Raw genomic sequence first — 16,175 nt, forward strand, 5'->3', positions numbered from 1 at the left:
TGATAACTGTAATAAAATATGTTACGCAGCTCATAAAACGAGATGGTGGGTCAACATATATAATCAAACGCAAATCCAAACATGATCCATCTAATTAAGCCTTTTCCTTTTGCTTTTAGAGGGGTAAAATGTCCAAAATACCCCTCCAAAAGCTCCAAATTAAAGTTTTTTTGCTTTTTGGAAGGACATTTTGAACATTTTACCCCTCCAAAAGCAAAAAAACAAAAAATAAAAGCTTAGCCAAACAATCCCATGTTAACACGAACATGACCCGTCTTCTAAATGGGTTATATTCCACTCTCCAAACCGATTGTTATCGGATCATGTAGGTGTTTCGGGTCGATTTTGAAAACCTAGAAAAATCTCATATTCATCCAAAGCTTCACGACTCTAATCAGACGTCATCAATGGAGCTGTTATCATCACCATCTCTCAGTTCATACTGCTCATTCACATATACACAATCTTCCAAACAATATTATTATTCTTCCTCTTTCATTAAAATCTCAACCCCAAAAACTACTCATTTCTCCGCCGGTAAGTTCACCTCGCCTTCAATTGTCAGTTATATTTCACTTAATAATACTTGTTGCTCACCTAATTAATATTAGGGTTTATTAGTTTACTACCCTGTAGTGTAGGCTAGGGGAGTGCACGGTTCGGTTTGGGTCGGTTTTGGGCTATAACCAAACCAAATACCAAAACTTTATTTTGAAAACTCTTCGGTTTTGCTATTTAAGCTTGAAAATTTTGGGGAAAATAAATTGGCCCAAAGTAATGATAATAGGCTTATATCGTTTTGTTGATTAATAACTAATTGATAATGGTATGTTTGTGCTAAAATATTTGAGTTACATATTTATTATATTTTTATAAATTACTTAAATAAAAATAAAAAAATGAAAACATAGAAATTCAGTTCGGTTTTTACAAAAACCTAAACCTAAACCGTTGGTTTTAGTTTTTTTGGTTTCGCGTCGTTTTTTTGGTTTCATGCATACCGGTGTAGGTCTAAATTAGGTTTCTTTTGTTGAATCAAGTTAAGTATACATATGTTGTATTTCGTGTTATTTTATGTTTGAATATGTGTACGCTACGTCTACTACAGTTTCCCAAAGATATAAAGAGAGTATCTTTATTAGTTTTATTATTATTATATTTTAATAATATTGTGACTCACTTCCTACATCTTTAGCTTATCTATTTCCTATATATGCATTCCTAAACACCTCCTTGATAATTAATTTTGCTTAAAAGTGATTATGCTTTTGAAAATATATACAGGTCTTAAGTTGAATTCAGAAAGATGTCAACCATCAAAATTTACAGTTAAAGCAGTTGTTGGTGACACAACAGCTGTTCCGAACGATTCTACTGCAAATTCTGAGAACAGTGATGATTTGGTTGATCCTAAAATGGATAAAATATGCGACAAATTGATTGATGTTTTCATGGTTGATAAACCGAATCCTATTGATTGGAGAAGATTAATAGCTTTTAGCAGAGAATGGGATACCCTTCGACCTCATTTCTTTAAACGATGCCAAAACCGAGCCGATAATGAAAATGACCCTGGAATGAAACACCAGCTACTAAGACTCGGAAGAAAGTTGAAAGAGGTAGTTAAAGTTAGTTAATTTTTATTGGTTGTCAATGGTTTTAAATCGATAATTACACTAGATAAACCTTTTTTGTGCAGGTAGATGAAGATGTTCAAAGACATAACGAACTTCTTCAAACTGTCAAAAATGCCCCTTCGGAAATTGGCGATATTGTTGCTAGACGGCGTAAAGATTTCACAAAAGAATTCTTTATGCATCTTCATGCGGTTGCAGAGTCTTATTATGATAATGAGGTTGAACAAAATGGTAAGACTCGATTTAAAATGATATTTAGTTAATCTAATTATGCTAATTCTTATATGTGTTTGTTTTATATGATTAGCGATTGCAAAAATTGGGAACGTGTGTTTAGCTGCTGTACAATCTTATGATACTGCAACCGAAAGCATTGAAGCGATTAACGCTGCAGAATTAAAATTTCAAGATATTATCAATTCTCCTTCGGTTGATGCTGCTTGCAAGAAAATTGATAACTTAGCTGAAAAGAATCAGTTAGATTCTGCTTTAGTTTTGATGATTACTAAAGCTTGGTCCGCAGCAAAGGAGACAAATATGATGAAAGACGAGGTAATATGATATTATGATGTTGACTGTTTGGTCAACACTTGAATGTTATGTTGATGAATTATAATGATGTTATTAATTGTTTGACTATATGTGGTTAATGATAGGTGAAAGATATATTATATCATTTGTACATGACAGCAAGAGGTAATCTTCAAAGGCTTATGCCGAAAGAGGTTCGGATTGTTAAGTATCTTCTAACTATAGAAGATCCTGAGCGGTTGTTATCTGCGTTAAATGACGCTTTTACCCCTGGTGACGAGCTTGAAGGAAAGGATTTCGATAATTTGTATACGTATGTGGTGCATCACATTTCTTTATCAAATATGACTATAAGTTTATATTGTTTAAATAGTATTAATACTTGTGATTTGAATATGTTATATGGTTTTGTAGGACACCGGAGAAGTTGCATACATGGATCAAAGCGGTGGTGAATGCTTACCATTTTAGCAGAGAAGGAACGCTGATAAAGGAAGCTCGGGATCTTATGAACCCTAAAATAATTCAAAAAATGGAAGAGATCGAGAAGCTGATCCAAGATAAGTTCATGTAAATGTTCATCGAAGTTGAAGTATCTTTTTTTTTTTATTATTTATTACCAAAAAGTATAATTGTAGAAGTATTCGTTGTTAGTAGTTTAAATCATGAGACGAGATGAAAGTCGGGGGTGTTATATAAGCGAGTGTGGTGTAACCACGATTGAATCATAAAGATTTGACTCTCAGTATGTCGAGTCTAGGATGGACCATAGTTGATCATGCTCAGCATGATGTAAAATGGCTTTCAAAAGTTAATTTTAGGTAATGTGTATCCCTAAGCTTTAAGTGTGATCTATGTTGTGATTGTATTTTCATCATACTTCATAATATAAAGGGTTTTGTGGAAACAAGTTAAGGGGTTCTACACCTCTACTTTTTTATATCACATCAGTTATCCCATCTTTTCAAATTACTTATACTGTTACGTATGTATACACATGTTATGTGTCCATAAACATTTGCATAACATGTGTTATACGGCCTATACAGACAGTTGTATGCATGTTGAATATGTGATGCGTCCGTATGCATGTGCTGTAAGGTCGTATAATACGGGTACAATTGGCAATATTCTTTTTGGTGCGATTTGTATAATGTGAAATTAACTATTTGATCAACTTTTGTAATGGTTAAGATTGAGGCATCCTTAAGAACCTTGATTGGTTATTTCAAGAACACACGCAAATGCGTGGTGTATGTTGAAAGTGAAAAACGAATAATGAAAAATTCATGTTTGAAATTATTTTTATGGCTTTAATTTGAATTGATGTTCATTCATAACACAAGCTGTTTTGACCAGAATTTGATATCACCTGATAATCAAACATTACATGACCTGCCCGTTTTACCAAGCTTATTCCCATTGTAAGTAGAGGTGTACAAAACAACCGGTTAATCGAAAACCGAACCGAACCGGTACGTTCTCAAACCGCTGGTTCGTATAGCGTTTTGAGTTTTTTTTCAATAAACCGGTTTAAAACCGGCCCGAACTGGTCTTGATCAGGTTGGGTAGTTCTATGCTTAAATCGGTTTCTAAACCGAACCAGTTTGACCCAAACCGGTTTGGAATATGCAAAAACCAAACTGGTTCACTTTGTTAAAAAAACTGGTTTTGACACTTCTAATTGTAAGTATAGACTCCAAGAAATTGCACTTTTGTTAAAATTTGCTTAAAGCTGTTACTTTATAAATAAATAATAGATCTCTAAAACATTATGTAGACCATATGTTAACAGATACTATCAATATACCTGAATAACTTTTGTGTTCTAGTTATCGTCTCCTGCAACCTTAGGAAAAGAAAAAAAAGCGACGATTCGATGGCTATAACAACATGCAACCATCCCATTTGGCAAAAAGACACTGAAACAAACACAATAACGATGATTGTGTTGTTGCAATAAAAATCCAAACCGACACACCGTAAGAGCTTTGTCGCCTTCAACATACAACCAACAAAACATCATTTTAGATATTAGTCTTTACCTCGTACATGCATCAATACAACAATTGTAGAAAACAAAATGCACATGCATCAGATAAATAACAAACATAAATGAGGCCCGCCCATACAGGTACATATGCGACACATTGACAAAATGGAAGTCCCAGGCAATTTAAAATTTAACCCAGAGTTTGATATCCACCTTAGCCTACTTTTAACAATTTAACGATTGAATATGCATTTCGCGTTTTGTAAATAATCACATTGTCATGTTGTGTTGCAAGCCGTTTTTTTAATTCTGCCGCATCGCCATGGGTAAGCCCCCTAGCATTCCTCAATGGATGACTTTTATCGTTTTTTTTGGGATATTGGTTTTTAATACTCTCAATTTTCCCTCATTGGTAGATAACACTCCTAACTTTCGATTTGTCACCCACCACTCCCAACTTTCACTCTATTTTCCTGTACCACTCTCTGTCTAAATGAACACTAATCTCGTTAATGTTTTGGACTAAAAATGTCATTCGAATTAGTTGAGGGGGTAAAACAGAAATTTTATTTTTAACACACAACCTCCATTTCCGGTGACCTCGTTTTTCCGGCGAATTTGAGTTTTCCGACTATCTCGTCTTTTAGAAAATGGAGATGGTTCAGTGGTGTAAAAAGGTGATGGAGATCATGAAGATTGTGCACCGGTGGAGATATGATGAAGATGGTGCTCGCCGGAAACCCGCAACTCGATTTTCCGGCACGCAGGTGATCCCGGAAGGTGGCTGGGTGAGACACTAGTGGTGGCGGGGGGCGGGGATTGCGGTTTTGGGGCGGTGAAATGATGGATATGGTGTTCACCGAAAACCTGCAATTCGCTGGAAAACTCAAATTCATATGTGAAGCTCGGTGAAATGATGGATATGGTGTTCTGAAAGACGAGATAACCGGAAAACTCAAATTCTCCGAAAAAAATGAGGTCGCCGGAAAAACGAGGTCACCGGAATGGAGGTTGTGTTAAAAATAAAATTTCTGTTTTACCTCCTCAACTAATTTGAATGACATTTTTAGTCTAAAACATTAACGAGGTTAGTGTTCATTTAGACAGGGAGTGGTACAGGAAAATATGGTGAAAGTTGGGAGTGGTGGGTGACAAATCAAAAGTTAGGAGCGTTATCTACCAATTAGGGAAAGTTGAGAGTATTAAAAACCAATATCCTTTTTTTTTGATATTATTATTACTTTTGAATTTTCTATATTATGGTGCAAATTAAAACCAGCTTCATTTAAGAATTTTTCTAACTCTATAAAGTTGTTAAAAAGAAAACCAAGCTATTAAAAATAATGATTAATAAAGTTTATGTGTTACTATTTAGTTTTCTTAATATATGTTTGAATATATACATTGGGTTTTCTATTCCAAGCAGTTTTTAGTTATCTAACTGTTGAGAAAACACTCATTATCTATACCATCCATCAATTATCTATGCTTTAGACAAGGTAAGATTGGGATCATGTAAGAACCATTTAAAAATTTGAGAACTATTTTGAACTTTAAAAACCCTAGAAAAAATAATAACTATAAAACCTAAACAAATGTGAAAATAAAAAAAAGTAATAAAACCAAAACGTTTATCTAGAATCACGGTTTCATAAAAAAATACTCGGTTTTGCTAAATTATACATATATGTATAATGCTTATAAACACGTATATACATATATATATATACTTGTTATTTTTATACACATATGTACAATTAAGATATATGATAATACTGTATACATGGGTATACTGGAGATTAATTGATAAAATACATATATGTATAATTCAGCAAAACCAAGTTTTTATATATATTTTATTTTTTTATGAAACCGGGATACTAAATAAACGTTTTGGTTTTTTTACTTTTAAAAATTTTTGTTTTATATTGATTTATAATTTTTTAATATTCTTTTTTGAAAGGTTTTTTATGATCCAAAATGGTTCTCAAAGTTCTTAATTTCAAAAAGTTCTCTTAGAATACTCACCCATACAAAATAAATATGGAACCGACTATATATATAATAAATAACAAACGTGTAGCACTATCCGCATATATAGCCAGTGGCGGATCAAGAATTTTTCCACTAGGCTCACTGTTTGGGTTAGTTTGACGGAATTGAGTCGTTCTGACGGTTTGAATCGTTCCGACGGTTCGGATCGTTTCGATGATTCGGGCCAGTTCACTGTACCAAGTTCGAGATTTTACTAAAGATCATCTTTTCTTCCTCAAAATAATGACCAAAACTTTGTTTTAGAAAGGCTACTCTATCTCTTTGTTATCTTATAACATGTAATACATAGTAATCACACAGTTTATATAATTGCATGCTAGCTAAGTTGCTACATATAGCAATTGTTCAAGTTGTGTTGATTTTAAAGTCACATAAATTTGTGCAAAGTAAACATGCTTTAGCTAATCAAGTGAATATCACGACTTTTGAACTTGGGCCAAAGCAGAACATAGCAAGTAACTAATAATTAAAAAAATAAAAAAGAAAAGGCTCACTCTCGTATATTTTTATATAAGCGTTTTATATAACATCCGAAACTTAGTATGTTCTCGTAAACCCGCATCAACACCGCTCAATATTTTACATTACTAACAAGATTTAGTATGATGTTACATTGGTACTTTGATACCTAGGAAAACATTATTGATTAGTTATACCGTCTCATTCTTAACCTTTCTAAGAATTCTAGTGTGAGAAAACTTGCAAGGAAAAAACATACAATGTGGATAATGCTTCTCTCAATCTCTCATCTCCACCTCAACCTGTCTCTTCTCCCTCCCGTTTGCGTGTTGTGGACGCTCTAACTAGGACGACACATTCGGTCATGTCACATATTATGTATTTAAGGATGAATCCATGTATGATCGTCATTATTATGCGATTTTGATCCGCCTACCCACCCGAAGTAAATATCACACGTATGAACTCATACATTGTGTTTAAACCAATATTAAGTAAAGTTTATATCTTTACTTAAAATTGATTTCGTATCGAACGACACTACAACAAAACTAGTTTGAGCTAGATAACTGAAATATTACAACAATGAGCAAAACTAAAGTTACAATAACTCTAAAAAATATTATCAAATACCAAGAAACTAAAATATCTAGCTTAGTGACAAAAGTTACAATCTCAAAGATCCTATCCACAAAACTTAGTTCCAACAAATTGTTCTAATTAACACCTATATTAACTAATACAAGAAAATTCCCATCAAAGTCCAATTAATTGGCCAAGTTTGTATCCATGAATTTGAATGATCAGTTGGATGGAACATGATAGTATCTGCCTCTGCAAGTACATCTATACACCACTGGACATGACTCAGTCATGGAACACTTGAAACTTATCATCACCCTCCTACAAGGAAAACATGGACCACACGCGTGAGAACAATCGGGTATGCTTGATCCTGTCGGATATAGTTCCATCCCAAGCTCTACACGTTCTCCTTCCTACAAAATCAAGATTTCAACTTATCTTTAATCAATGGAAATTAAAGCCTGAAAACCTGAAAGCTGTTTTTTTGTTATCATAGTTTTACTGGTTACGTTTGTTTTTTATACATAAAAACAATGTGAAACTAATTTTGGAGGGAAACAAACAAACCTTAGGATGTTTTTGACTTGGGGATCCACTATGACCACCTTGATAACTAGTAACTAAAATACAAGTAGAAAAGTGTATTAATGAGTAATGCAATTCAAGTAAAACAACATAACATAAGTATAATAATAATATTTTTAATTATATATTATGTTAGTATTTTGCTCTTACAATGATGGGGATGGAGACTTTCACCCAGGTTAAGTACCAAGAAAACAATAGTCACAAGAAGCAAGATATGGGAATATATGTTCTTCATGTTGTAAAGTTTGTGGCTCTCTTTTAGGGTTTTACAAAACAATATATGTGTGTAAATTTGTGTGAGAGGGATGTGAAGGGTAATGTGGGAAACAATTTATGGTGAAATTAACTAAGAGATTGAGGAGTTAAAGATTCAGAGGGGTTGGAGAATAAGCAGGCATGCACATCAATATATATGCACTCATGCTACAAGTGAAATAGTGTGCTTATAATTAATGCAAGGGTTACATTTGATGCACTTCACATGATTCTTGGTCACACCCTCTTAAATTTGTTTTCAGTTAATTTCAAGCTTTCAAAAGTTGCCAAAAATTTGAACCAAAAAACATGACCAAGATTTTGAATTCTAGGAACGTACAGTCTCATTCTGGTAGATATTAATGCTAGTTTGGATGTCGTTCAATAAAAATTAATGCTAGTTTGCTCTTACAACCTCATTGGGTGTGCTCTTCCTTTTCTTTTACTTTCTTTCCCGCCTTTTTTTAACAGTCATCAATTCATCATTAACAAGAAACGCATTCCTGAAATTTATAATAGCTTAAGTTCGTCTCGTTTCAAGTCCTGCAATTATAACTCTAGCTCCGTTTGGGAGTAATTTTACAAACTTGTCCCCTCATTCAGTTTTGTTTACATGTATATAGTCCTAACAATAGCGCCTCAGTGGTAAGAAGGTGAAAATCTATTATGGAGGTCTGGGGATCAAACCCCGTCACCACGCAATTTACTTTGGGACTTGTGATCTACGTACATGAGTGCATCATCTTGGCTGTGGGACCGGTCCGTGGGAATGACCATTGGTGGCGTACACCATAACATATTTATATATGCATAACGTATGTATTATTTAGTTTATCGTTAATTAGTATATATAAAATTATGATTATTTTGTATTTTTATATTATAACTTATAGATTTTATTATATATCATATATATTTAAGTAAATCACTCGTTTAGACCGGTTAGCCTAATCATAAAACTTGAGCTGATCAAGCTTATTTATTAGGCTATACGGTATAGAAGACATTTACCATGAAGCACTTGATGTCAAAAGGGGTATCGGGGAACACCCCTCACCCCTAGAGGGTCGCTAAAACTGGATTTGAGCGTGATATTCTCCATGCAAATCACACCATCCCTTTTCTATATGATTTTTTTAGATCGATCCAACCAATTTCAATATGAAACCAATTATTATTTTATTTAAAAATGAAGGAAAGCAAGAAGTTTAGTACTTACTTATGAAGTGAAGTGGAATAGATTGTGATATGACATTGACGTGTCACAATGTGAAGAGACGCAAAAAGACGAGTATATCTGATAGCTTTAGTTGAGACCCAACTTAGATTTAAACTTGACTCAAGCTCAATCAAACAAGTGGATTTAGAGTAGCTCACAAACGAATCAGCATGTTTACACTAGACATGTTAAATGAGTTTCTAATGGTGTACCGATCACTCTTCTACAAGCATTAATTAGTCATGCTATAAGTAACTTTTTATGTATAATTAATATGTAAGGTTTATGTAATGTCTTACAATATAATAGTTTTACAAGGTTAAACAAAAAGTATATCTTTATATTCTTTATCGGCGAAACGTTGCAATACTCAAATAACAACTCAAGTGTTGCAATCAACGACACTAGCCACGAGGAAGAAATGACATATGTCATTCTGTTGTAACATCAATTAATAAATAAATAAAAAACAGCCGACAATATGGGACATGAGTATACAAAAGGAAAATTCCCAAAATAAACGATTATGAAAATGTTTTTCAGGATTTAGGTGTCATTTGCAAAAAATTCTCAAAATAGGTATTATAAACTAGTCGCGACGAGTCGTTTATGATTACACACGAGTAGTTTGTAGAACCGGTTAAAACTTGACACGTGCTCTTAAACTAACCGGAACGAGCATGTTCACTAATCATTTACTCGTCACGACTAAATAAGTTTCATGCCTCGTAATCAACGCCCACGAGTAATTCATAAGTCATTTACTCGCAACAACTAGTTTACCTGGTTTACATTCCATACACGAGTAGTTTATTAGTAGTTAACTCGCTGCGACTAGTTTAACCTTACAATCTACTCGTCTCGACTAAAGAACTTATGAATTACTCGTGGACGTTGATTACGAGGCATAAAACTAGTGTAGTTGTGACGAGTAAATGGTTAGTAAATCTATTCGTTACGGTTAGTTTAAAGACACGTGTCAAATTTTTATTGGTTATACAAACTACTCGTCACGACTAGATTATAGTACCTATTTTGGGAATTTTTTGCAAATGGTACCTAAAACCTGAAAAACGTTTTCATAAACGCTTATTTTGGGAATTTTCCCGTATACAAAACAATAGCAAATAATGGCACATACTTTTACACTCTGTGTATCTTTTCTTACTTATTTGGTACAGATGTACAACCCAATTTGTATATGGGAAAATTCCCAAAATAGGTATTTATGATTATGTTTTTCAGGTTTTAGGTGTCATTTCCAATATATTTCCAAAATAGGTATTATAAACTAGTCGTGACGAATAGTTTATGATTATACACGAGTAGTTTGTATAACCTATTAAAACTTGTCACGTGTCTATAAACTAACCGTAACGACCAGTTTCAATAATAATCTACTCGTAAAGATTAAATAAGTTTAAACCCTCGTAATCAGCGTCACACGAGTAAATAAGATATTCTTTAGTCGCGACGAGCAGATTATAAAACCTTAAAAGTCGCGAGTATTTTATCAAACTAATCACGACGATGAGTTTGATTACCAAATGCATTTAACTGGTTTGTTTTACAAAACACTAACCGGAATGGTTAGTTTGTTTGGTCAACTAGTCATTACGAGTAGATACAGGTCAACGACTACTCTATATCCATTATACGAGTATTTTGTTGGTAACTAACTCGTCTCGATAAGTTTATCTGGTAAACATTACGCTTACGAGTAGTTCATTTGTAGTTAACTCGTCGTGACTAGTTTACCTTGTTTATATTCCCAATACGAGTATTTTATTGTTAATTAACTCGTTATGATAAGTTACCAGATTTTCATTAACCATACGAGTAAATTATTGGTAGTTAACTCGTCTTGTCTATATCTTGCTATAAACTAGTCGTGACTAGAGGTGCACAAATCGGGTTTTTTAAATACTCGGGTTCGGGTATGGAACCGGGTTCGGGTATTGAGAAAACCATAGTAATGAGTTTTTTCGGGTTTTTTTCCGAAGTTTTTTCGGGTATAAATTGGATTTTTTAAAAGTTTGCACTTTTTAGGGGTATTTTTAAGGTATTTTCGGGTATACATCGGACATTTGAAATACTCGGTTTCGGGTTTTGGAAAAACCCGGCTCCGAGTATGGAACCGGTTCGGGTAATACCCGAAAACCCGAACCGGTTCCATACTCGGAAGTACTCATTTTGGAAAAACCCGGCCCATGACCAGTTATATGTTGCACTGTCTAGAGTTAAAACAAGAGGACTCAAAGTACTCATTTTTTATAAAGATGGTCAAGTTTTAAAAAAGACTACGAACGTTGTATATAAAGAGATTTTTAGAGAGTTTTGTCATGTAATTCTATTTGTCTTCATTGTAATTTATCAGATGTTTTAAGTGCATCTTTAGATTCATTGACTTTTTTATAATATAATTTATCCAACCCGTGTATCTCACGGGTACCTAACCTAGTATAAGCATAAGCCAAAATTAAAAAGCTAGGCCAAACACCCCCTAAGAAGTGGGAATTTTAAATTTTCAGATAAAATTGAAAAAACATAATTTATAAATAACTAGCTTTTATCCGTCGTACTACGGGGTTGTTTTACATTATTCGTTTTTAATATTTATATACTTTTTAGTATTTTAATTTTATTTATTGATAGAAAATTAATAATATACTTAGGATTTGATGATTAAAGAATTTTACAAATAAATGACATGTTATAACCCGATTTAAAAGTCATATGGGTTTGGTGAAACCTATAACTGCTTATTTTTTTACTATAAAATTGTATTTTAATAATAAATAATATCTTTTAAAATAATCGGATATTAACTTTTAGTATATTTCCTATTTTATAATATTTTCATATCAAATATTTGATAAGATTGATTTTTAATATAATGAGATGTTATAACGCGTTTAAAGGCTATCTTGTGGGCGATTTTGACATTTGACGCCTAATCAGCAAATGGGGATTTTTGTTTTAGAGGTGTAGTAGTGTTGTATATATATATATATATATATATATATATATATATATATATATATTACACACACGCACATAATATAATAATAATAATAAACATAAAACACACCTAGGCGACAACCCACCGTCCCCCTCTCTTGTCGCCCAACATATCGCCCGGGGGTGGGGAGGAGGTGTTCTCGCCTATCGCCCAAATTTGTAGCCCACTACACAGTACCTTAGACAACCTATTATGACTTCTTACAACCTAATTTAATACTTAGTATACAGACTTACAATGGCGAACCCATAATTTTTTCTTACAGGGTCGGAAATATAGCAATATAAAAAAAATGATAAAATAAAGTTTTGATTGGCCAAAAGGTATAACGATACGTGTTTAATATTGATCAAAATTAATAAAAACGAATAAATTGTTCCAATGGTACATCTATAATTAGAGAAAACTAGTGTTCTTTCTGGCGCGTTGCGTCGGGTAGGTCAGTAATATCTGGACGATAGTAAAACCATTACGTTGATGAGGTAAGTCGAAGCGAATTCAGCCGGTTTCGGTTACGTGTGTTATTGTACTAGAACTAAGACAAAAAATAAACAAAAAGAATATAAAAACTGGGGTGGACCAATGGCGTGACATCGGTCAGTAAAAACTCTATCATTAGTAAAACCCAAACGTTATCGATCTCGGTGTAGGTTCCCAGCCGGATCTACACGGAATATCTCGTTCTACGTAGGTGCGGAATCCCTACGTAAGACGTTACGAGCGTAGAAGACGATACGAGTTAACACGATCAAACACACGTTACAATAAACAAAGACACGTTGTATTGCAACCGAAAACACATGATATCAATCACAAACACTGGACAACTCGTTACAACTCGATTAATGAATGAATACAAACCTAGCCGTAACCTAGCAGCTTATAAACACGACAACTTCGCCTAACATGTTTAGGCGAAGTTGTTCCTAACTTCGCTTGTTCCACAAGTTCGCCTATATCAGCGAACTTGTGAGAACTTCGCTTACATCCAAAACACAAATCCAACTAACTCGATTACAGACACTAGACACTGAACTACTGACATCATGTACCAACAGACTCCCCCTTGGCAGTAGCTTCATATCTCTAACTTCAAGCACGTGTCTGGTAATCTTCAACAATCTTGTATCTTTCATCTTCAAGCATGAACTCCTTCTCGTACACATACCGAAACAACTCTTTGATATTTCTTCGCTTCAGCTTGAGACAAGTTCACTAGATGCATTGGATCATACACTCTCAGCAGCTCTTGTTCATCCTCGTCCTCCATTACTGCCTCAGCTGTTTCACAATCAACATACCACCACTTCAGATCTTTGAGCACATCCTTGGGCATTTGTTTCATCGGCACTTCTTTTAAACACCGGATCGGCTTATACTTCATAATCATCCAAGGCTTGCCATCTGCTCTCAATCCTCTATCTTTGTTTTCAATAAGTTTTCCTTTCTGTGGTTTCAACAGCTCGAACTTCTTCTCTTTTATACTTTCCTTCCAAACAATCTTTCCAATGACTCTAGCCATGTTATCATCACTCCTGTTTATCAACCCCAATCTGGCTAAGTCCTTCACTTCACACTCAGGCAACGTGTTCAACGATCTCAACATCCTCTTGAAGTACTGAACACCATCATATCTTTTAATCACAAAGAGCCTCAACTGCTCATCATATAACCAGCAAATAATCCCCTTTCTCGATTCAGCATAACCTCTAATGTTGTAACTCTTCTTGAACATAGTAGGGACTGCCGGTTTCTTCGTTTTTACGAACCACTGAGCATAGCCTTCTTTCCATCTTGGCTGCTCTTCCCATTCCGTCTCATCACTTCCCATATCTTTACTCATATCTGCCTTATCAACATCCGGAATCTCATGCTCCACATTCTCCTCTACTATCTCTCCCTCTTCAATATCATTATCAATAACAATCTCTGCACCAATCTTCTCTATCTCTTCAACTGGTAATACATCATCATCACCTATAAACTCATCATCTATCTCCTCAACATCCACGACCACCACATCATCACCTGTACCGCCCGCTGCACTTGTTGACTCCCCCTGAGATGTGGAAGTCCCAAGAGCTTGTTCAGTTCTTGGCAACTCTCCACCTGCACCTTTCGATGCATTAGGATCATCGTCTCGATCATTTCGCTTCTTAGTCCTCAGCTCATCGCCTTTACAGCTCGTCTCCCCATGAGATGCCAAGAACTCCTTCAAAGCATCAATGATTTTGCCATGTTCTATCAGCAGGGACGATTGTATCTGATTCTCTGCAACGAGGCGCTGAATAGCATGGGTCTGGATAAAATTTACCCTTGATTGTTCTGCCACGACCCGTTCAAGCGCTGCTATTCGTTCTGAGTCGGATAAGGTTGCATCGAAATCAAACCTCATATATGATATATCTTGAGTGTACTGAGGAGGGATTTCCATTGTAACCGGGACTTTAGAAGTAGGCGTAAACGTAACCGCAGGTGGTATCGTAACTGACAACCCTGCAGTCGCTACAACCGTCGACTCAATAAATCTTGCCACGACCTCCGTTGGAGTAAGAGTTGGAGGCGGCAACGATACAATCTCAGGAGCCGAAAGTTGGAATGTAGTGGGTGGGAGGCCGAATGCAGATGAGGTAGCCACCACGGGAACATCCGTGGCGCTTGGCCTTGTAACTTGTAATGATGAAGGGACCATTGTCATACCGGACAGTGCGGGTGGAGTGAAACGTACCACCCTTGAGCTCTCACCAGCTCCCGAACCTGCACCTGCCCGTTCCCTTCTTGATCTACGAATTAGCTGATGTACTTCTTCCTCAAAATCTGACTCACTGTCATCATCAGCTCCTTTTCTTTTCCCATGAATTCGTTCTTGAGTTACCAAAATTCGTCTCGCTTCACCCACATCATCATCTGAATAATCTGAGTCAGCCACCAACGTAGCTGCCCTAGTAACATTCACTAGAATCCCTTTCAACCGAGACTTGCACATTTTCCTCTGGATCAACCCGCTCCATATCAAAAAATCCTTGACCACCAAACTCTGCATCAAGGTCCACATTTTCCTCTGGTGACACAACAGGAGCAGCATGTATTGCTTGAGGTGCTCTAGCCTGTTGTGGTTGAGGGTCCCGAAACTCGTCCCCACGAGCTGGAACATAACCAGGGTTGATCAAGTACCCGAATAAAGGAGTATGTCGAGGACGGAGCTCAGGTTTACTCCTCACACTCGATGATCTGCACTGGGCGAAGATCCTCTTGCTAACACTTTCTACATATCTGATCGGGCGGCGCTGAGGTAACGTTGGAGCAACGTTATTCAAGATCATCTGAATGAATCTTGGATACATAAGAAATCTCTCACGGGCCACCGCCCTTCTCTGACGATCTATCTCATAAAATACCATCTGACTAAAGCTGTATCGCTTATTGTAAGTCAGAGCAGTCATCGCCGACTGCATGGTCGCGCCCATGCCCTCTGTACCAGCCTTTCTCCCTGACATACACACGATCATCACATGCATGAGAAAGCGCCACTGGTCTAGCAAGAACCCCTTGCGTCTCTGAGTGTCCCCCAAGGGACCAGAGTATCCCATTCTCAGAAACGCACCATCTTGGAATGGAGCCATAAAATCTGTCGGATCGTCTCTCGTTTCTTCTCCAAACCGCAAAGCCGCCCGGATCTGTTCAGATGAGAACTGAACTATCTGATTATTGACCGTTGCACGCATAACCGGGGGCTCGACTCGACAGTCATATTCCACTGTCTGCCAGAAATTTTCAATGCTTGGCAAAGATATCGGCAGTGTTGTGGTAATCGCGTGGAATATACGCGAG

General features: G+C 35.7%; 1 protein-coding gene across 1 annotated transcript; it reads left to right on the plus strand.

Annotated features, from left to right (window-relative positions):
• Positions 1-393: 393 nt before the first annotated feature.
• LOC143575769 (uncharacterized protein At4g37920-like) lies at positions 394-2,776 on the plus strand. Its single transcript, XM_077060058.1, has 6 exons — positions 394-537; positions 1,285-1,619; positions 1,700-1,868; positions 1,945-2,189; positions 2,294-2,481; positions 2,583-2,776. The coding sequence occupies exons 1-6, from the start codon at positions 408-410 to the stop codon at positions 2,740-2,742; spliced, it is 1,227 nt and encodes a 408-aa protein (XP_076916173.1). The 5' UTR covers positions 394-407; the 3' UTR covers positions 2,743-2,776.
• Positions 2,777-16,175: the final 13,399 nt, after the last annotated feature.

Source organism: Bidens hawaiensis, unplaced genomic scaffold (assembly GCF_021521415.1).
Source record: "Bidens hawaiensis isolate Kalapana, Puna unplaced genomic scaffold, B.hawaiensis_p1.1 tig00027697_1, whole genome shotgun sequence".
Classification (NCBI taxonomy): Eukaryota; Viridiplantae; Streptophyta; class Magnoliopsida; order Asterales; family Asteraceae; genus Bidens; species Bidens hawaiensis.

What these genes read in the sequence shown, in the direction of transcription:
- LOC143575769 (XM_077060058.1), top strand. Translation starts at nt 408, where the DNA reads ATGGAGCTGTTATCATCACCATCTCTCAGTTCATACTGCTCATTCACA. An exon ending in CAAATATGATGAAAGACGAG is followed by an intron (nt 2,190 to 2,293) that starts GTAATATGATAT and finishes GGTTAATGATAG; the next exon opens with GTGAAAGATATATTATATCA. An exon ending in GATTTCGATAATTTGTATAC is followed by an intron (nt 2,482 to 2,582) that starts GTATGTGGTGCA and finishes ATGGTTTTGTAG; the next exon opens with GACACCGGAGAAGTTGCATA.